We start from the raw sequence: 22,026 nt of genomic DNA on the forward strand, positions 1-22,026 counted from the left end.
GCGGCCAGCACATTCCTTGGCCCACACCGCTTCCCGCGGCCCCCATTGGCCTGGAGCGGCGAACCGCAGCCAGTGGGAGCCGCGATAGGCCGAACCTGCGGACGCAGCAGGTAAACAAACCAGCCCGGCCTGCCAGGGGCTTTCCGCAGGTGGACCAGCTTTGAGAACCACTGATCTAATCTACAGGAAGCCTGGGTTGACTTCCAATATTCTGCAAGGTGCAACAGAGTAGTCACACTAGCTTCTCTTTCGTATCTCACTTTCCAACAGGAGTTTGCTCATACAATTCAAACTGGGAGCTAGAGCAATTCTGGGCTGATCTCACCGCACAGTGCTTCACAGTCAGCAGATTTATATGTAGTGATATCAATAGTTGTTCTGGTGACTTTCAAACTAGCTCTGGAATCCTGGGACATATCAGGGCAAAAACAATAACTCTGATTTGACCTGTCTTGATTGTTTTTACTAACTTGATTTCCTGGATTGAAAGAATAGTGTGCTCTCATGGAGTGCCACAGCTTTTAGTTTTGATTTAAATATTCTCCAAATAATCTCTGAAAGGACAAGATTGCAGTCCTAATCCTCCCTTTTTGTCCCCTCATCACACAAATCCAACCCTGTTCCAGAGCAAGCGGCGGTCCCTATCTACAATCAAATAGTCCTATTTCATTAAATCCTGTGCCTCATTATACAGAACATTTGCCCAGATACACTTTTAGTCTGTGCAGTGCATCTGTGAAAGTAGGGAGCTCTATGATCCTTCTAATATAGCTTTTAAAATTAATATACAGTACAATAGACTCAGAGACCAAAATTTATTGGGAAACCACATAACCTACTAATATGCTGTAGGTTATGTGGTTTCCCAATAAATTTCTCTAGCATCACTTTACAGGCCAATATACCACCTTGCCTCTCCACCCCTTCTAAAGGATCAAAAAACTCCTGCAATATCTAAAACAATCCTAAGGGATAATTAGGCCACGTTGGCAATTTGTGAAGCTTTGCCAGGTTTTTAGTCATGGAAAATTATTTTGCTCTTTGTGACTTAACTTTCCATGAGAACAGGGCAATGCCCTTCTTGTTTTACTTGTTGGTCTGTGTTTGCACATACCAAGCTCTGGTAACAAGCAGATCACTGCCAGTTTTCTTGTTAGACTGTCCTGGACATTTCTAATGCCAACCTCATTCAGAGATTTGAGGATGCTTCTCGCCATGAAGGGTAAATCTTTTACAGTTTTGTATTTGTGGCACTTAGGGACTGGATTCTTGGCTTAGTAGCCTCAAGGTCTAATTCAGCATTTGCATACTCTACAGCCTTCACTGGGATTCTATCCACTTACACTAGGACTGAATTTGGGAATCTATCTTCCTGTTACATCTTTCACAACACCACCACCTTGAATGTCACTACCAAATAGTGCTGTTTTTGGTCTCTCCTGCATCCCAACACTTACACGGAAAACATATTAATGGCTAACATTTCCTAAAAAATCGAGCACCCTAATCCCACTACCTTTCAATGAGACTTTAGACTTCTAAGTGTCTAAGTAATTTTTAACAATGGGGCTTAGGAGTTTTTGAAAATTTTGCCCCACAAATCTAACTTCACAGAGATATGGTTGTATTAATCTCCTTTACTTTACGACAGTAAAGAGATTGGCAATCCAAAGAGGTATGTACAAGCCAGTGGGAAAGAAGCTATTAATATCATGCTAGGTAACTGACTGTTTTTACCTGAGTGGGAATACCCATCAGTACAAACTAGTAGTAACAAGCTCAGAAAGACTCCTAGATTAATAGTTATTAAGGACAGAAGGGACCATTAGATCATTTAGTAGGACCTCCTACATAAAACAGGTCATAGAATATCAACCAGTTACCCCTGTAATGAGCCCAGTAACTTGTGTCTGATTAAAGCATATCTTTCAGAAAGTCATCCAGTCTTGATCTGAAGGCTTCAAAAGATGGAAAATCCACCACTTCCCTTAGTAACTTGTTCTAATGGTTAATTAACTTCATTGTTAAAATATATGCTTTATTTCTGATTTGAATTTGTCTGGTTTTAACAACCAGGCCTTGGTTATATCTTTCTCCTCTAAGTTAAAGACCCCTTTAATACCTGGTATTTTCTCCCCATGAAGGTATTTATAAGTTATAATCAAGTCACCTCCCAGGCTACTTTTTCATAACTAAACAAATTGAGCTCCTTATCCAGCCATCAAATCATTTCTGTGATTCTTTTTTGCACCTTCTCCAATTTTTCAATATCTTTTAAAAAATGAAGGCACCAGAACTCAATGCAGTATTCCAGTATAGGTCCTGCCAGTGCTGTTTAAAGGTGTAAAATGATCACCTTACTCCTACTCACTGCTCCCCTGTTTCTATATCCATTAGAAATTCTTGCCACAGGGTCACAGGGACCAGCCACGCTGGTGTTTATCCACTATGACCTCTCAATCCTTTTCAGAATTATTGCTTCAGAGTCTCAGTCCCCCATTTCCATATGTGTGGCCTACATTCCTTATTCCTAGAGATAAAATCTTCCATTTGGCTGTGCTGAAATGCATTTCATTTGAATGGACTCCGTTTACTGAGCAATCCACATCATTCCATATGAGTTTCCGGACCGTCTTATTTTTTGCCACTAGGCCAATCTTTGTGTCATCTGTAAATTTTATCAGCAGTGATTTTATAGTTACTTCCACCTCATTGATAAAAATATTGAAATATATTCAAGACAAATCTGTATTCTGAACCATACAAAATCCAAATGTTAAGGTCAGTTTGAAACTTCCCTCTTCCTTATGTTGTTTTTTCCCCCCTTTTTGCTGTTAGACTGCAAGCTCTCTCTGTTTCCCTCCTTAAAGAAGTTACTCAAAACATAACAATTCCATGAAACATTCAAGTTCTCTGGGTAACCTCACTCTTTCAGTATGTTACATCTTCTTCTGTTTGCTTTTGCTTCAGTAGTAACAATAATAATAAAGGTCTAAATCCCATGATCTTTACTTGGTTTTTAGTCAGGCTAACATATTCTACCCTCCACAGATGGTAGTCCGAAGAAGGACTGAGCCCCATAATTTGATCCATTATTTTTTCCACTAAAATTACCCTAATAAACGCTGCTGTAAGCAGTTAGGTTTTTGGAACTAAACTCCAGTTAATAAACTTTTCCCCTTCCAAAAGTAAACGTACTTAACTGGTATTTTGCTGATATGCAGGTTTATATTATTGAAGTTATCTCTCAAGTGCAAATAGAGATGATCTGATACAAAACATGTAATAATGTAAGATTTCTAGATGGGGGAAATAAAGAACAAGGAGATCTGACTCCATTCCACTGATACATGTTGTGTGCCAAATGCCAATGAGGACATGGAGCAATAAAGGGAAGCGATATTTCATAAAAAGGATAGTTCAGGTAGAAAGAAAATGATTGGTTTATGGTTATTACATTTCCTGAGATTGGTGGAAGTAGGAGGGACAAAAATTGTCCTTAAAGCATATGGCAGGAAGATTGATAATGGCTCTTATTTAAAAATTTTTGCAAATAAATACCAAGGAGTGTGAAATCTAGCCTAACACTACACCAACCCAGGCAATAGCTCAATTTCCTCTTACTTTCCAGGCTATCTAGTCACTGGACAATTTGAATCCTGTTTCCCAGAATACACCAACCTGAAAGCTACTAGCCTTCTGTCCTTGGATAACATGTTTAAAAATGTCAAAATTTTTGGATCTGATGAGTAGATGAAACATCTCCCTGCTGAGCAATGAGCATATTAACCATTCAGACAGTAAGGTAGCAATGCTTGTTTCTGCGGCCTGCAATGGAGGGCATGCTGATAACTTCAAGGAAGGAACAAGGAACTGTTTTACCATCTTGTTCATTCAGCACATATTTGAAGGAAAAAAACCATCATGATGGACAACCTTCCCTTGAGAATCTTCACGTTTAATTGTTACCACAGTATATAATGCTTCTCTGGGATCACTGTATTAGCTACTCTGTGCTACTGCCCACAATGAGTGAAAGAATGAAGAGGAAGAAATATTCCAACTATACCAAAGGAGAGAGAATGCTTTTGTGTCTCTGAAACATGGCTGAAAATCTAATTTAACTGAATACCAGGCCAACATACTACTGGTAAATGGACATCTCTTAGCTGCTAATTTTGTGCTCTTATCTTTCATTAAAAAAAAAGTAATTCCAGCTAAACTCAGTCGAACAGCATAAAACTCCTGATATTTTAAAGCTCTTTGGAACAATTACTTTGATGGGAACCCTTGACAGTTAAATGACTTTGTTAAATGAATGTTATAGAAGACACAATGATTTTTAGTGAAATATTGAGTTTAACCACAAACGAGGAAAACCAGTCATAAGCACAGTGGGTGCATTTGAATAATAATGTCTTGTTTATAAAGCTCAGTGGATTTTGTATTTTCTGATAATCAGGCTATTAACTAGTTAGACCAAGTTGAGATTTCTCTACATCCTTGTTTGGTTTTCACTTTTATTACTGTTTGTTAGTCTAGAAAGCAAATAAGGAGGTTTGAACAGTGTGTGTGGTATGGTAGTTATACAGCATTTTATTGCAAAGCAATCACATGATGCAAATTAAAATTCATTCCTCATCTTATATATCCCTGCTTGTTTTCTCAGCAGGATTTTTAAGAAGGAAAAAATTCACCCAAAAGACAAACCTGATGCTTACACGGGGCCTGATTTTGTAATATTTAGTGACAGAAAACTCCTTCGGACGTTAATGGGCAGTTTTCATGTTTTCAATACAATGTGCATTATTTTTTCTACAACATTCTCCACATAGCTATGATTCCCTTTTTTATTCACTTACAAGATGTGAAATGGCATCAGGCTTTTACATGTTTTCTCATGACTATCTCAGGGAACCAGTACTGAAATGATAAAACTTTTACAGTTCTTTTTTTTTTATTGCACTGCAGCACGAGAGAGAGAACAAGGTAGTATTCTTATGATGCTGAAATCCCTCTTATTATAAAACTTTATTTGATGGGGAGGAAAGGAAGTTGAAAACAATTCACTAGGAGTACACTTCCTTGTCGGTTTAAAAGGGAAAATGCTAAAGAAATGAGACTGAAAAATAGGAATGCTATGTATTCAGTTTCTCTGCTGAAATGAGGTGGAATGACTGTTTCACAGTAGAAAGGCCATCTACAGACATGAAGGCAATATTTATTGAGAACTTCAGCACTGTTTAAAGCTTTTAATTCCCTTGTCTGACACTGAAAGCATGGGAAAATATTGCAGTTGTAATACTGGAAGCTTGTTAGGAAACAGGAGACTTCAGGTACATAACAAATGGATGAAATGAGATCTTTGGTGGAGTATCACCCAAACAAGATAACTGACGGAGTGACAGCTATCCAGACCGGCTATGAGATCATGAAATTCCAGTTAGCTCAACTTTCCAGTTTTAGCCTCCTGATATTTTTATTCCTTTATCCCCAGCAGTTATCCTGCCTCTCCTCTAGGTTTCTGCCCCCACTTCCTCATCTCTCTCTTGGCTAAATTGGTACAGGTCTCCTTGGAACATAGCTTGCAGCACACAGCATTCACCATCACTTTTTACTGATGCATTCATTCATGCTACTTTACCTGGAACCTGCTTCCACCACATTCCACATCCCCCACACTTAAAGAAACAGCTGCTCTGAATAAAGTTCTCTTTGGCTTGGTGCAAGAAGTATTCACCCTGAGACATTATTACTTCAAACAATGTTGGACTGTTGGCATGTGCAGCTATAGCATCTTCAGGGTATACAGCATTTCCCCTCTGATGATGACGACTATGATGGTGATGGCAGGGGTATTTCAGCCACACAAATAAGAACAGTTAGGGACTTATGTATACAAAGTTAATTATTTTCCCCTGAGAATTTTTAGAATGTTTGAAAAACTACAGTAGTATCTCTAGCTTTAAACATCAGCAAAGGTTCATTGAACAGGCTGACATGCTATTTCATGTGGGGAAAAGAAACTGCTTTTAATCTCATTTTTACTCTAGATTCCCAGCTAATGAATCTGTGGATCCTGAAGTCTGCATTTACTAAGAGACATCTGCCGCCCATATAGGCTGGTCTTTTGCAGCTCCATAAAACATAGGTGAAAAAGTTAGCCTGGTTTCTTACAGCTGCTATGCAACAATGACAAATTTCTAGATACTCACAGATGTAGAAATATTCCCGGCCTGGCCTGAACTCAAATCCTAGTGAGAAGGGAGTGAAGAGCTGGAATTTTTCTGAGAACTTCAATGGTCCATTCGGGGAATGAGGCCGATTACATTCCCACCTCTTGAATCCTTTGGAGGTGTGATCGCAGGAGCTGTAGCCATCGAAGTTCACCATGTAAAGAACGTAGCGTTCAGTCTTCTCTTCTGGCACCGAATCCTCATAGTGAGGGCAGAACACATCCAAATAATCATTGATGCAGACATCAATGTGGTAGTCACCCCTCTGGAATCTAAAGTTAAACGAAACACGAAGACAAAAGATAGAGTTAATTCAGGATACTTAGCTACAGATTTTCTCTTTCGAGAATGATAATGTCATTACTTCCACTTCATTTCACTTCAGCCACATCATTCACTTTTCAAAATAATCCTGGCCAAATTCACTTCTGGTGTAAATGGATGCTACTCTGTTGACATCAGCAGAGTAGCACCTGCTTATGCAGTACCATGATCATTCACACTTTCATTCCTTCAGCATGTATAATTATCTTCTTGCTAATGTACACTAAGTTAAAGTGTATTTTCTCCTGTGGTTTTCTGAACAGTGGTTTTTTTTTAATTTAAAATTAAGCAAAAAGAGGAAAAGAAAGAGAAAATGCACTAGGTTCACCAAATCAGTCTCGCTGTACACATCAACACAGACACGCACAAAATCACCAATCCAGCAGTAATCACTTACGTGCTGCAAGCTGATTGGTCTAAAAATTCTTAAATTGACTACAGCAGCACAACTACGTTTACTTTTTTCTTCGTTACTGGCAACACTTTGTCAAGATGGAAGAAAAGCCTGGATTGCTTTTTAAAGGTATTTGAAAAGCAGTGCAACTCCACTGCCAAAGTACACAGAGAAGATACTGCTACATTCAGATAAAAGGATACTGGGATATGAATTATCAGCACTCAGCCTAACCTGACAGTTCTGAATGAGAGCCAGATGAGAAATATAGTGTAAGGCAGTGGCCCAGATGCACTCCTTTATATTATTATTATTACTGAAGATTCTTTAGACATTGAAAGGAGGAGGTTTAGCAAGTGTCACTTACTTTGACTTTCTAATGCCTGGCATGATTTGTAGAAGAAACTATGAGAAGGAATTCAACACCTTCAAGTGAGCCCACCCTGATACATTTAAAGATTCCATAAACCAACATCTGTAAGTCTGTCAATGGATGTGAACTTCCCCTAGGGCAACTCGTGCAACCAAACATTGACCCATTCCACTTCAGGCTGACTGCTCATCACTACTTGTGGCTTCTTTCTTTGACTGCTACAGTTGTCAAGTGCACCACAGAATGATAAAGGGATAATGACAGGTTTAACTATAATACTTCTTTTCAGCTGAAGGGCATATTTTAAATACCTGACGGGCTTGAAATCTGCCACCTGGGTCCTTCTACCTAATTTCAGAGAAAAGCAATGATCTGCTGGTCCTCCAAGGAAATATTCAGAGCAAACTATACATTTTCATATCCCTACAATAATTTTGCTTCAATAACAGATTTTTAAAGGAAAAAGCCTGATATAGCTGTAGAATTCTTGCCAACGCACAGCCCCATGGTTTCTTCCTGTAATACGGAAAAGCCTTTTTGAACTACTGTCATTTCAGACAAAAACTCATTTATTTAATTATTAGTTGTATCCTAGAGGTTACAAATAGGGATATCTTGTGTGTATACAGAAACCCAATTTTCCCAACAATCTCCTTATTTATATTTTTCTAAAATTCCATTTTTTAATTAGTAAAGAAAAGTGAGTATGTGCCCTACCTGGCTTTAATTATTGCGCATGTGTAACGTCAACAGACCCCAGTTGTCAGTGGGTGGGATCGAACCAGGGAACTCTGGAGCTTAATGCATGAGCCTCTGTTGTATGAGCTAAAAGCCAACTGGCTGTTAGCTAAGCTGTAGAGCAGACTCCTTTATCTCTCTCCTTAAGTGGTCTCAGTGCCACCAGATGGGACAGACCACCACACCCAGAAGGTGTGTGGACCCTGCAGCCAGGAGGGTTCTGCAAATATTCCTTTGGTCAATAATGCCAATTTTCTTTTTATGCTTTCTCTTACACACAGCAAAACATGTCTATCCTTCAAACAATTAACCTTTATTTTCTGTCACGTAACATTCATTCAGTGCCACAGAAACTTACATACTACTGAGCTGGCTAACAGGTTGTAAAGTGGAAGAGGCATTAGAGACACAAAAACAGATAGCTAAGTACCTTCTAATCCAAAATTTCTCCATAACCTACACATACCAGATCATTACACAAAACTTACGCTGATACCACTATAGAATAGTTGGGAGAAACAACAGACATAAGGATACTTAATTTCTCAGATGTCTCCTGTTTTTGTTTTTTTAATTCTCAACACTAGGAATTCAGAACATGGTGAAAAAGCTGCATGACAATTTAAATGACAGAAACATCATGATGACAAAAATCTTTTGAACCTAATTCTGGTGCTCTGCTTATCCATTAATGCAAATTCAAGCACACAGTCTGTGCACATGCATTTTTTCACAATTATAAATTCTGAAGCATATGCAAGCCTCATCTTGAATTTAATAACTTTGTTGGCTACTGAAATAAGAAATGATTTATTTAACTAGATATTTAGACTGAAATAATATTTTGCATGCTGCTCTACTTCACTTTCTTTTCTTTCTTTCCTTCTTTAAATAAACAATATAAAAACCTGGTTTAAAACATAGCGCAACTGACATTAATTGCCCATTATCATATAGATGAATAAAAAACTGCATTAGCTTCTCCTTGTTGCTTCTCCCATACAAATTATAGAAGTCATATCCTTTCTTAAGTACATATTCTACTAGCAGCTCCTCTATTTCAAACTGAGTGCACAGGAAGCACTTCCTTCTGTAGTATCATTCCTTCCCTTACTCAGAGTTTGTTCTCTCAAATGGATGAAAGGTCTTTAATTTTAACAGGAATTTAGTTCAAGTAAGTGCTGTAACCATGAATGTTGAAATTCTAGTCTTGATTATAGCCCCAGAAGTAGTCAATTGCAGATGGTGGCCCTGATTCTTTGTTACCTATGCAAAGCGGATGTTACCAAATCAGAAGATTAAACACCCATTTGTCCTCATGTTACTGATGATACAAAGTGCAGGGCAACAGTGAATCATGCTCAATGAACCAACAAATTCTTAACATAAATTTAACAGGAAAGCAGAAAAGAAAGAAAGATGAAACGAATGAATTAGCTGGGCTTTGTCAGAAACAGAACAGTAGAAGGTTTTTGTTTTGAGAGTTGAATGTACATTCGAGTATTTCTGCATGAAATAATACAGTACAATCTCAGGCAAAATTAAATCCTTTTTGAAGAGATATTGATGTCTACTATGACAACGTTTTGATGTCCCTTCAGATGTATTTGATGTATGTATCTATCCTAAGCAGCACTGATCCCCTTTACAGGTGTGCTGTGTTACTTATAATGACACAATCAACACATTATCAGTGGCTTAATCAACTCATAAGAAACAGATTTATTCAAAGCCTTTTAACATCCAAAATTAAACTCCTACTTCCATTGAATCCTGATGGGAGCATGGTAACTCGTAACAGGAAAACCTATGTCTATTTATTCTTTGTTCTTTTAAACAGTCCCCCCAAGACCCATATTTGATTAAAATTTCTATAATGTGATGGGGAAGGTTTCATGCTTGCTAATAACCTCAGGGGTTAAGTACATAATTTTATTGCTGTGAATTTATTTTAGAGCTACTATTTTTGTGGCACCCATTAATGCTTTTCTGCTGCTTTTACTGGCTTTGTCACAAATTTAATAAACTCTGTTCATATAGCTGTGCTGACATCATCACTAATTCTGATGCACAAACAATGAAGTAATCAAAGAGCTTTTTTAATTTCAGCTCCATTCAAACCAGAAGAATGTTCAGCATTTTCCAGATGCTAAGAAAAGTGTGTATAATGAAATAAGTGACATTTTAGAGCATCTAAAAGTGTATTCCCAACCTCAGAAAGCAAGCAAACAAACAAAAATGAAAGTAATAAAGAAGATTTTACCATCATCTTTTGGTCCTATATGTTACAATTTCACAAGTTAGGAGAAGTTCAAATATTATGAGAAAAGAATATTAGGAGACAAAATAATGACTGACAGAACAAACAGGGGAAATGACCATCAAGACTGTTCTTCAAGCAGTGCCACAAAAACATGCCTAGACAAAGAGGCAACTTAAGTACATGAAGCAAAGTGCAAGTTATTCTCTTGTCATTAAGTCCTCTATTAAATTATCATTTATCGGGGGTAATTAAACACTGGGAAAGGATGTAAGACTAATTGTTAGATTATGATAATTACATGTCTTTGCTATGATGCAGCTGATCAAAATAAGACATGGTCACAGGCATTCAGCTCAAGCTGCTCCGCAATTGTCAGGCTTCTGTGAGAAGATAGGCACCCAAAAGATTGTGCCCAAGCCTCTGCTTTCATTGGCCCATTTCCATCACAATTACGCAGCTGAGCAGAATCCAGTCCCTGCACTTGAGAGTTCATCAGACTTCAAATTACTGTTTTACAACAGACTGCAACAACCTATCGCCTTTGCAGTAAAACTGATACAGTCTTCCTGCCTTTCCACTTTGTACAAATGTACTAGGGACCTAACTTCACCTCGTATTCCTGCTGCCTTCCCGCACTGGCAGCAAAATATGACATACTCCTTGGAATGGGGGAAAGAGGAGAGAATCATAGACGAGGCAGCACAGTGGCATGGTACAGAACGGAATAGCATTAAGCTGGACTTCAAGAGCACAGGGCCAGTTTATATAGTTTGCCTTCCCTTTGGAATTCATCCTTTTCCCCCTGGTTATCAATTGCTCTGTTCATTGTAGACATTTTATTTTTTTGTTAAACAGCAAGTTTACCCTTCTGATAAACTGCCAACATATATGGAACATTATGCTACATGCTGAAACTGACAGACAACTTATTTAAAGAGAGGGGGAGTGGGAAGAAAGAGGAGAGCAAAGCTAACTTGACCTTTGGTTTTTAATCAAAGGAACACATTTAGAACTGAGCAGTCCTGAGGGTTGAAACTGACCCTCCACACTGAGAAAACTATAGTCAGCAGGACGAGGTTTGTATTGATGGCATTACATCAGAGACACCACTAAATAAAAGAGAAAGGGGTGGATTTGAGCAGAAAAGTAATATATCCTATTTTGTTTCCTCTTGTGTATAAGTATAATGTCTTCAGATAGCACATTCTATGCAAATTCCATTAAAAGCACTAAGCCCTCAAAAAACTTTCCCAGTCTCAGTGCTGCATATGAAACTATGGCTACATTAAAGCAACTACCAATGGCACCGGACTTAAAAATATGGAGGACTTCTTTTTAAAAGCAGTTTATTAACTATGCAAAAATGTGTCTGCTCCATTTACTATTAATATAGCCTCCTCACACTCATAACTATGTTTATTTGTACAGCTGGGTCCTATATTGTTTTTTTATAGCCAGCTCTGCAGAAAGATATATATGCAATGATAATGCAATCATAAAAAATAGAAACTAATTGCTCTTTCCTGAGAAAACATAAGAGGGAAGGGGAAACAAAAATCAACGTTTATTTCCCATCTATAAATCTGAGTGCTCTAGGGATGCTCAAGTCCTGCAACACCTTTACCCACTTAACTTCACAGCCTTTCCAAACTGCCTATTGATGATGTGGACATTTTTCATTCCTTTTAATAACACTGTCCTCTCTCAAAGTCTGCATCTGAAAAAGAACTTCGGTTCAAAGTAAACACACATGCCCTCCTTTTCATCTCTAAGAATTTTTGTTCTGTTACAGCCTGTGAAGCGAAGCACTTGTCTGGTGTGTGGGGCTTCAGTGACACAGTCATGCCAAGACACAAGGACCATAAAGTAGGAGAGTGAAAAGGGTCACCCTCATGCCGTGCGGAATGTCAGAATGGATCCCAAAGAGGTCGGACTCCCGCCCTCAGCTTCTCCCAGTTCTGATAGCTTTAATCCCTGAAGCTGCAGCCTCTACCTGTTTATTGATTTTTTCATTGCTGTGGGCATTTAACTTACTGAGCCAGATAGAGGGGGAAGGAGGAAGGAAGGGTAGAGGAGGAGTTATTATTCTGTCAAAGGCGTTACTTAGCCCTATTCTACATTACGGGGTTAGGTTGAATTTAGCCACATTAGGTCGATTTTAAAATGAATGCGTCCACACAACCAACCCCCTTCCATCGACCTAAAGGGCTCTTCAGATTGACTTTGGTCTGGGAGTACTGCTAAAATCAACCTTGCTGATATTCATGCCCTAGCCTAGGCCATCTCAACAAACTTGTTTATTAACTGGCAGATTTTTTTTTTTAAATGAACATCATGGTCTGCATCTCAGATTTCAGGCACACTAACATGCATGCTTTAGGATCAGCAGAGATTAGGGGGCAGAATTCCCCCATTCAAAGTTAAAATTGAGGAGGGTTTTAAATTAAACTGGGCAAATACAGGGCACTAATAATTATAAGTTAGTGTTAAACAGTCCAGATTTGCACTACATAACAACGTATGTTGACCATGTGTCTAACCTAGAAGCCGCAGTCTATCAGGCTTGATAGAATGTGATTCCATGATTGGTACTGATTAATCCTGCCTGAGGCATGCACTGACGTCTATTAATGGATATGGAGAACAATGCCCCATTTGCCGAAAGGTCTTGTTTTTCACACTCAAAGCCAAAGAAAGAACACTTGCACGACAGGCGGGTTGACCTACAATGTGATTGATATACATAAAGTGGAGTCAATTTCCACCTTGAGGAGTACAGAATAAATAGTTCACTGACACTAATGCAGGTCATCTTTGCAAACAAATTTTCCCACTGATATATTAAAGTCAGACTAAAGAATTAGAGCCAGCTGGTGTAAATCGCCATAGCTCCATTGACTTCAATACTCTATGGGAAAATAGCTATGTCGATTTGTATCAGCTGAAGCCTTGGACAGTAAATGACAATGAATTTATATTTAAGCAAATATAGTTACCAGGGGTATAAAAAGTTCCAACTGTTTATACATCTGCTTATAATTAATCTCTGAAGTGATTAATAAACTTTTATTTTCAGTGTTTAGCGATCAATTTAGAATTTTTTTAAAAAGCTACTAGGATTGCTAAAAGTTAGCTGGATCACATTAACTATTCATTTCCTTATCGGCAAACACAAAAGTTATACATTGTTCACCAAAAAATCCCCTTATTTTCATGTTTAAAAAACTTATGTACTGCCATAATTTCACAACTTTTCACCTAAATGGTGTCAATGCCACATCCTATAACCAAGTGCAGTAAGATGAAAAACCACTTTTTAATAGCAACACCTAACACCACAAATGTTCCATGAACCAACCTGGTTCCATTCAAGCAGCAACATGAACACCCAAAAAGCAATGTATAATATAAGCTCTCTTCCTTAGTCTATCATTTAGAGCCTATGGAAGGGTGCTGCAAAAATACAGAATATGTATGTCACCTTTTCTAGGTAAGTTAAGTATATTGTTAATTTCCAACTCAATTATGAAGTACCAGAGGGGTAGCCGTGTTAGTCTGTATCCACAAAAACAACAAGGAGTCTGGTGGCACCTTAAAGACTAACAGATTGATTTGAGCATAAGCTTTTGTGGGTAAAAAAAGCCCACTTCTTCAGATGCATTACCCACAAAAGCTTATGCCCAAATAAATCTGTTAGTCTTTAAGGTGCCACCGGACAACTCAGTTATGGACACTTTCCTTGTATTTTGTTAGTCTTGGGTACACTACTTTCACTTCTGGGACTAAACTATTTTTGTAACATACTTAAAATATTGTTACTGTGAAGGAAAAACAGTTATTTCAAGACCTATGCATCTTAAAATACAATATGGGTAGCGCTCTCACAATTATTTGCAAAATATCCTGTAGGATCTCAACAACTGAATAGTAGCATGACCTTGTTTCAAGTAGTTTTCAACGGGCTTTAACAAGTGCTTAAAGTTAATGCAAATGATGAAATGCTGTCCTGAATACAGATGGTTTTGTGAATCAGTATCTATACAAGAGAGAGGATCAAATCAGAGAATGTAAGCTATACAATGTGACAGGAAACAAACTACTAAATCAGGGAAATCCTAATATCTAATACTCAAAGAGGTACTTGCTATGAACAAGTCATGAATAACACAAGTTCAAATACATTTGCCAAATCTATTTGAACCGTTAAGAATAACTAACAAATGCGTAAAATGTCATTACCTATTCACAGACTATTTGATATCAGAAAAATGGGCCACAATCAATGAATAAATTGTTTGTAACAAAAAGTTCAGCCATGTTTAGCTATGAGATTGTAAGAAAAAAAAAAGATTGACCTTAATGACATCAAGAGAACAATTTTAGAGAGGGTTCCAGAGGGACATTTAATAATTTAAACTTCTCTCTTTTTAACTTTCTATATTCGAGTCTTTTTAAAAGACACCCTTGCATTCCACACACACTGAAATTTAAAGAAAAAATACAATTCTATATTAGAAATTACAGCATCAAGTAAAGCTATTATTAATGATAGAAATATTATTCTAATACTGTTATTTTTTCTAAAGACTTACAGTACAACTAGTCTATTACATTTGCTATCAGACTGAATGTTGGTACACACAGTCTCAGAACAAATGCACTTAAAACATTTTTGCAGAGAAATGTGCCCCTGTAAATTATCCAATTCAAACAAAATAGAAAGATACTGATTCAAGGGAGGGTTTTATGCTTACAAAAATGATTCAAATAGCTCTGCTTTGCTTTTTAAAATGGCAATTAGTTTGTAATACAATCTGTGTTTTGGTATCTGGCATAAGAAAATGTGCTGAGACATTGTATGCAGTGTTGTAGCCATGTTGGTCCCAGGATATTAGAGAGATACGGTGAGTGAGCTAGTATTTTTTATTGGACCAAGCTTTCAAGCTTATACAGAGCTCTTCTTCAGGTCTCGGAAACATACTCAGAGTGTCACAGTTAAATAGAAGGTGGGAGAGATTATTTATCATAAGTAGTTAACACATATTTCAAGCCCTATAAAGCAGATTGTAATCTTTGTAATATTTTGTCTGTTGGACAACAATTACAAATATTTTTAACTGAATGAGGTCTAGTAAATTCTATACAATGGGCACACACAGAACTTTTACCATTTTGAAATTTTTTACTGTTTCTAATTATATTCCCATTATGGGGTTTATTTGATTCTGCATCTCTTATTCACATTCAATAGCACTTAACCTGCAAATGTATCCTTTCTATATGTATGACTTCCACTCAACATGAGTAAGAATCTGACCATTTTATTTTGAGAGAAAGAAAGACTCTTTCAAAAGCATAACTTTCAAAATGGTTAAAACTACTAAAATGCACCCTCAATCTTTTCATAGTACTTTCATCCCAAAGGGCTTCAGCAAAGTATGTACACAATTTTTCATCTTCAGCCTGCTCTATACAGAGATCACTTCTCCCACAGCTGAATCATGGCCACCTCATTGGCAGGAAACCACAACTGTTTTAAGAGCAGAGAATGCTACACTACAGTTTAGGATAAGTAATAGAGAATACTATAGACAAATTAAATTGTTTTCCTTATTTCTATGGTCAGTGTAACAGCAATAAAGCACTCCCAATCATGCACCTATGAGGCAGTATTTTCTGTAAAAACATTACCTATTTATTATTGGCTGCAATGATTGGGGCTCGTTCACCTGCACATCTACCAATGATTGGAGCCATGACTGTCTATCAGTAAGTTTACACTATTTTATAGATATTTATACTTATACATGAATGGTTTCTCCTTTAAAAAAATTATTACTAAACTATAGCCAGATACGTTATTGCTACATGGGTTTTCAAAGACAAGGGGGCTAAGGACAGAGGAAAGAACCTGTAACTTTTGATAAGACAGTTATAAGAAAGGAAAGATTTGGGGGTGTGATGGGAAATCACAAGGGAGGGAGATAACACCTGCTTGGAATAAAGATCAGTTCACTAGATGTCTCCACTCAAGTGTTGTGTTGGGTCAAAAGGTTTGATGAACACCTGAATGGAACCTCTGAACTTCCCAAGGTTTCCCCATCACTAATTAAAACCTACCCAGAATTAAGGATAAAACTTGATCTCTAATTAGCCCCAAGATAATGTGATTTTGCAGCACAGCTAATATGTAAAATTATTTACTGTCGGGAGGAATATGCAGTAGATTTAGATTTGATTTGCCATATTATCTCTGAATTTCCCATTTTGTAACATTTTAAGCCAGATACGTCACAATTTAATTGAAGACTTTAGAACACTGGGTCCAACTGGAAGTCACTGGCTTTCCAAGGATGTTTTCATATTTGCATAAAATGAGCTGAGGCAAAGTGGGGATTCCAGGTTTTCCTTATTTTTGATCAAATCCTCTGATCCAAACTCAGTCAAACTACCACTGACTACAATGGGAGTTTGGCCAAAGCAAGGACTGAGTAAAAACAGAGTGAGTACTTTAGTTTACCTTTATTTGTAAAATGTTAATGCACTTCATGGACAATGGAGATTATTATTCTGTTGTTCTCTTTATATAACTCCCATACATGTGCATACCTTACAATCAATAGTCAAACATGTTGGATTAATAGCACAATCCTCTTATGCTCAATTCTGCAGATTGTCTCAATTTCTAAGGTTCTTGGGAAGTTATCTATGCTCCATAACACCTGCTGTGGGAATTTTTATGGTGCAGCACGCAAAATCAAACCTGTTTTACACCTGCTCCCCACTACAAAACAATGACAGCAAGAAACGTCTGTGGAGCACGCCTTTGAATGATAAATCTCCTCCTATTCCAAAGGCTTTAGGAAGGAAATTATGCCATCCAGGCTCCCAAAAGGAAATGGTAATTTAAGGCTTTGGCCGTCACCAAATTTGCAGACAGTATGCTGGGCAGATGGAGGTCATTTTCTTTATTTCCCTAACTTTTCATTTCTTCTGTAAAGGGAAATATACTGAAAACCTCTTTGTTATTACGTACACTAGATACCTGCATGTCCCAGCAGCGAGGCAAGCAATTTACTTTAAATGATTAATTATTTCACCAGTAAATTTGAGTTTATTATGATGAAAATTTAAGAAGAACTTTATATATGACTTAGTTTTTATGTCAAGGGAACAACATTGGTTAAAATTATTAAAAAAAACCAACCCTGTGCATTTTGATTCCATCATTCTATACTATTCCTGGGCATCTATATTTTCTGATCCATTCCAGAGCAGAAAAACAGTTTCTTCTAAATCCGAAAAAAACACCTTTGTAATTCTGAAACACAGACAAATCTTTCAAATGGAAAATTGTTGCCATTAGTTAGAGCAATGTATTGTTTTCACTGAGCTATGGGAACTGAGTTGTTCCACCACCATACCACTGGCTATTTTGTTTCTGTTTCCAAACTATTCATTCATTCATTTAATAAGCACCTTTTGCTCTTTAGTTTTGGTATTTTCACACTTATTCACATCTTAACATGTTCAAATACTGAAATTCTGATGTACTTTGAAGCAATTTATAGGACACTGTCACTAGACAGAAGAATGATCTTGCTAATACTGGAATGAAATAGATTTCTATTTAAATTATAATGAGAACTAATAAAGCCTGACACACTGGTTCAAAGCTGTGGAGGCTACAACTAACCACAGTTTTTAAAAAGGGCTAAAGGTTAAAGCTATCTATCTATCTATTAAGGCCCCAATTCTGGAAAGTAGCCCTATGCAGGACTGCCCATATGCATGGGACTTAAGTACATTTTTAAAGAGACTGGGGCGGGGGGGAGGGGGAAGAGAAGGGCAAAGGGAAGGTAATATGTTTTATTGGTTTAAGCTTACACAGAGCTCTTCTTCAGGCCTGGGAAAGGTACTCAGAGTGTCACAGGGTGGAACAGACAAGGACAAGGAGTGAACATATGTTGCAAGAGATGATTCAAGGTGAAGTGGGCAGTTAACATCTCTACAGCTGTAGAACAAAGGCGGGTTAGTGGCTTAACGACTGTTGTAATGAGCCATATAGCCAGTGTCTTTATTAAGTCCATGATTTTTGGTGTCTAGCAGAGTTAGACCTTCTGAATCTGTTGTGCAAGTTTCCTTTGAGGACAAGGACAGAGAGGTCAGACAGAGTAATAACTTTGTGAAAAGTGTTCTCCCACGGGTGATATTGTGTTTTTGTCTTTATCATTTCTCTGCGTGAGTTCATTTGAGAGCATAGTGATTATTTCGTTTCACCAACATAGCTGTTATTGAGGCAGTTAGTGCACTTTGGGCTTATCTACGCTTAAAATGTTGCAATGGCACAGTGGTGATGCTGTAGCACTTCAATAAAGACACTACCTACGCTAACAGGAGGGCTTCTCCCGTTGGCTTAGATACTCCACCTCCCTGAGAGGTGGTAGCTAAGTTGACAGGAAAAGTCTCCCATCAACCTAGCGCTATCTATACTGGAGGTTAGGTCAATTTAACTGCATTGCTGAGGGGTGTAGATTTTTCACACCCTTGAGTGACAGTTATACTGACCTAATTTGCTAATGTAGACCGGGACCGAATCATGTACACGCCATGTTGCGATAGGCATGTGTAGGACCCATGGATCTTGAAATGCATATTATGGGAGGGTATTGATCATTGTAGCAGTGGAGATATGTCTGCAAGTTTTGCATCTGTTATGGCAGGGACTGGTGCCACTTTGATTTGGTGTGTCCTGATCTGTGGGGTCCTTGCCTTGCCTTGGCAAGGTTGGGCGTTGTTTAATGGCCAGAAAAGGAGGTTTGGGAAAGATTTCTTTCAGGATGTGATCCCCATCAAATATGGGTTGTAATGGTTTACTGACACCCCATATGGGTTCCAGAGTGGGATGATAGGTAACAATTAGGGGTGTGCAGTCAGAGGCTTCCCCCACCTCCCATACAGAAGCAAATTCTCTAGGGGTATTTGGGTGGCCTCTTCCACAATGCAATCTACTTCTCTGGTGTCTTGTCGTGGTTTGGTGAAGGCAGTTTTAAGCGTGTCAAGGTGATATCCCAGACCTTCACTATGGAGCATATTCTGTGGTATCTGAGTGCCTCGGTGTAGATAATGGATTTCTTGGTGTATTTGGGGTGGTTACTAGATCTCTTAAGTGTGGTGATTTGTGGGTTTCTTGTATATACATATTTATATTACCTCATCCACCTGGTCTGTCTAATATCCTGGGACCAATATGGCTACACCACCACTAAATGTTTTCCTGAATTGGGGCCTAACAGTTCAGGTGACAGTTCAACACATTATCCCTTTATTTCCACAGGTGCCAAATACTGAATTGCTTGTTTTTCAGCCTGTATGCAATGTTTATTGTTGTTGACATCAGACAAAAGCACACAAGTGAGTGAACACATGCAGAATCAGTCCACCATCCTGACTAGCTTAGTCAATTCACCTACTAGTGAGAAAAAGTGAACATACTGACAGAGCGAATTGTTTCATCTAAGCATAGGACAATCTGAAAGTTTGGCAAATATGTTGTATTTAATCTGAACGCAATTCCAACATACAGTAGTAACTGGAACAGTTTCTACTACTGAACAAGCTCAAAACATATTCATACTTTAGTGCAAATTTTAATGTTAGACATATGCAATCGAGTTTACACGGATAATACCAAAAAAACCCAAAACATTGGAGCCTCTAAGGAAAAAAAAATGTTACAGATCATCTTACTTGGTGCAATCCTCTGCCACTTCCTTTGTTTTCTTTCACATGCCTTAGCTACAGGGCTAATGCCCATTTTAAAAAAAAAATCTATTTGTGGTTCATCTGTTTTCTCTTGTAACTAGTGGCTTTATAAAGGGATTTACTGAATTAAACAGAGCTGGTGGAATAGTTTAAAGCTGGTTTACAAACAGTTTGACATATCAGAATGGATATCAATTCATCCTGTTTATACTCCTTTTATTATTCACCATTTGCAAATATTCAAAGTTTGTTTACATGAATATTTGCAGAATTCTGGGCTCATTTCAGAGTTTGTTTAATCAGGAAGTGAAATGGCTTTCATGTCAAAATAAAATTCATTTCAGGCCGAAAGAGTTTATAAAGCTTAGGTTATTCACTAAGCAAAGAGAATACTGTGTGACTTAGGTGACCAGTCAAACAGCTCCAGTAGCAAATTCCAAATACTGAATACCTAACTGGATACTTGTGTGAACAGTTCACTGACAATCTGTAGCTCAAATAAGTTTATTGAAAAACATTAAATAATGGAAAAATCTGTAAAATCCATAATGTATTCACAATTTGTGAACATAAGAGAGCTAAATTTGTTGAATAGATTGTTTTTATCAAGTAGCTCAACCAGAGACTCTTAAGTAGCAGTTGTAACAAAAACTATATATTGCAAAAATCTCCAGCATACTTTTTACCTAAACTTTTGTGCGCTATAAAAAGGTAAGCTGGTGCAAGTGAGTGAAGACAGAAGTATCACTGAGTCATCAAGGGTTTTGAAGTAGCTCATCTCAAATATATTGGCATTTGTTCCAATCCTTCAGACAGAGATAAACACCTACAGGATCTCTATCAAGTGTTCTTAAAACTACAATACCTACCTGGTGAAGTGAAGAAACAGACTGACAGAGCCAGAAGGGTACCCAGAAGTCACCTACTACAGGACAGGCCCAACAAAGAAAGTAACAGAATGCCACTAACCATCACCTACAGCCTCCAACTAAAACCTCTCCAGCTCATCATCAAGGATCTACAACCTATCCTGAAGAACGATCTCTCACAGACCTTGGGAGACAGCCCAGTCCTCGCTTACAGACAGCTCCCCAACCTGAAGCAAATACTCACCAGCAACTACATACCACACAACAAAAACACTAACCTAGGAACCAATCCCTGCAACAAACCCTGTTGCCAACTCTGTCCGCATATCTATTCAAGGGACACCATCATAGGATCTAACCACATCATCAGGGGCTCGTTCACCTGCACGTCTACCAATGTGATATATGCCATCATGTTCCAGCAATGCCCCTCTGCCATGTACATTGGTCAAACTGGACAGTCTCTATATAAAAGAATAAATGGACACAAATCAGACCTCAAGAATTGTAACATTCAAAAACCAGTAGAACACTTCGATCTCCTTGGACGCTCAATAACAGCCTTAAAAGTGGCAATTATTCAACAAAAAAACTTCAAAAACAGACTCCAACGAGAAACTGCAGAACTGGAATTAATTTGCAAACTGGACACCATCAAATTAGGCCTGAATAAAGACTGAGAGTGGATGGGTCACTACAAAAAGTAATTTTCCCTCCGCTGATACTCACACCTTCTTGTCAGCTGTTGGAAATGGGCCACCTTTATTACATTGGCCTTGTTAGCACTATAAAAGTAATTTTCCCTCCCTTCGTATTCACCCCTTCTTATCAACTGTTGAGAATAGGCTACTTCCACCTTAATTGAATTGGCTCGTTAGCACTGACCCCTCAGTTGATGAGGCAACTCCCATCTTTTCATCTGCTATAATATATATTCTGCTTACTGTTTTTTTTACTCCATGAATCTGATGACGTCTGTTCTAGCCCACAAAAGCTTATGCCCAAATAAATTTGTTAGTCTCTAAGGTGCCACAAGGACTCCTCGTTGTTTGTACTGGCAGAGA

At 38.0% G+C, this 22,026-nt stretch overlaps 1 protein-coding gene across 2 annotated transcripts in view; it reads right to left on the bottom strand.

Moving 5' to 3' along the window:
• The window catches only part of EFNA5 (ephrin A5), a 265,947-nt gene that overhangs the window by 42,396 nt on the left and 201,525 nt on the right, over positions 1–22,026 (bottom strand). For both annotated transcript variants that reach the window (XM_074952923.1, XM_074952922.1), the window contains exon 2: positions 6,216–6,508. In XM_074952923.1, the coding sequence (XP_074809024.1) occupies positions 6,216–6,508 (293 nt within the window). The remainder of the gene's footprint in view (positions 1–6,215; positions 6,509–22,026) is intronic.

Source organism: Natator depressus, chromosome 5 (assembly GCF_965152275.1).
Source record: "Natator depressus isolate rNatDep1 chromosome 5, rNatDep2.hap1, whole genome shotgun sequence".
Lineage (NCBI taxonomy): Eukaryota > Metazoa > Chordata > Testudines > Cheloniidae > Natator > Natator depressus.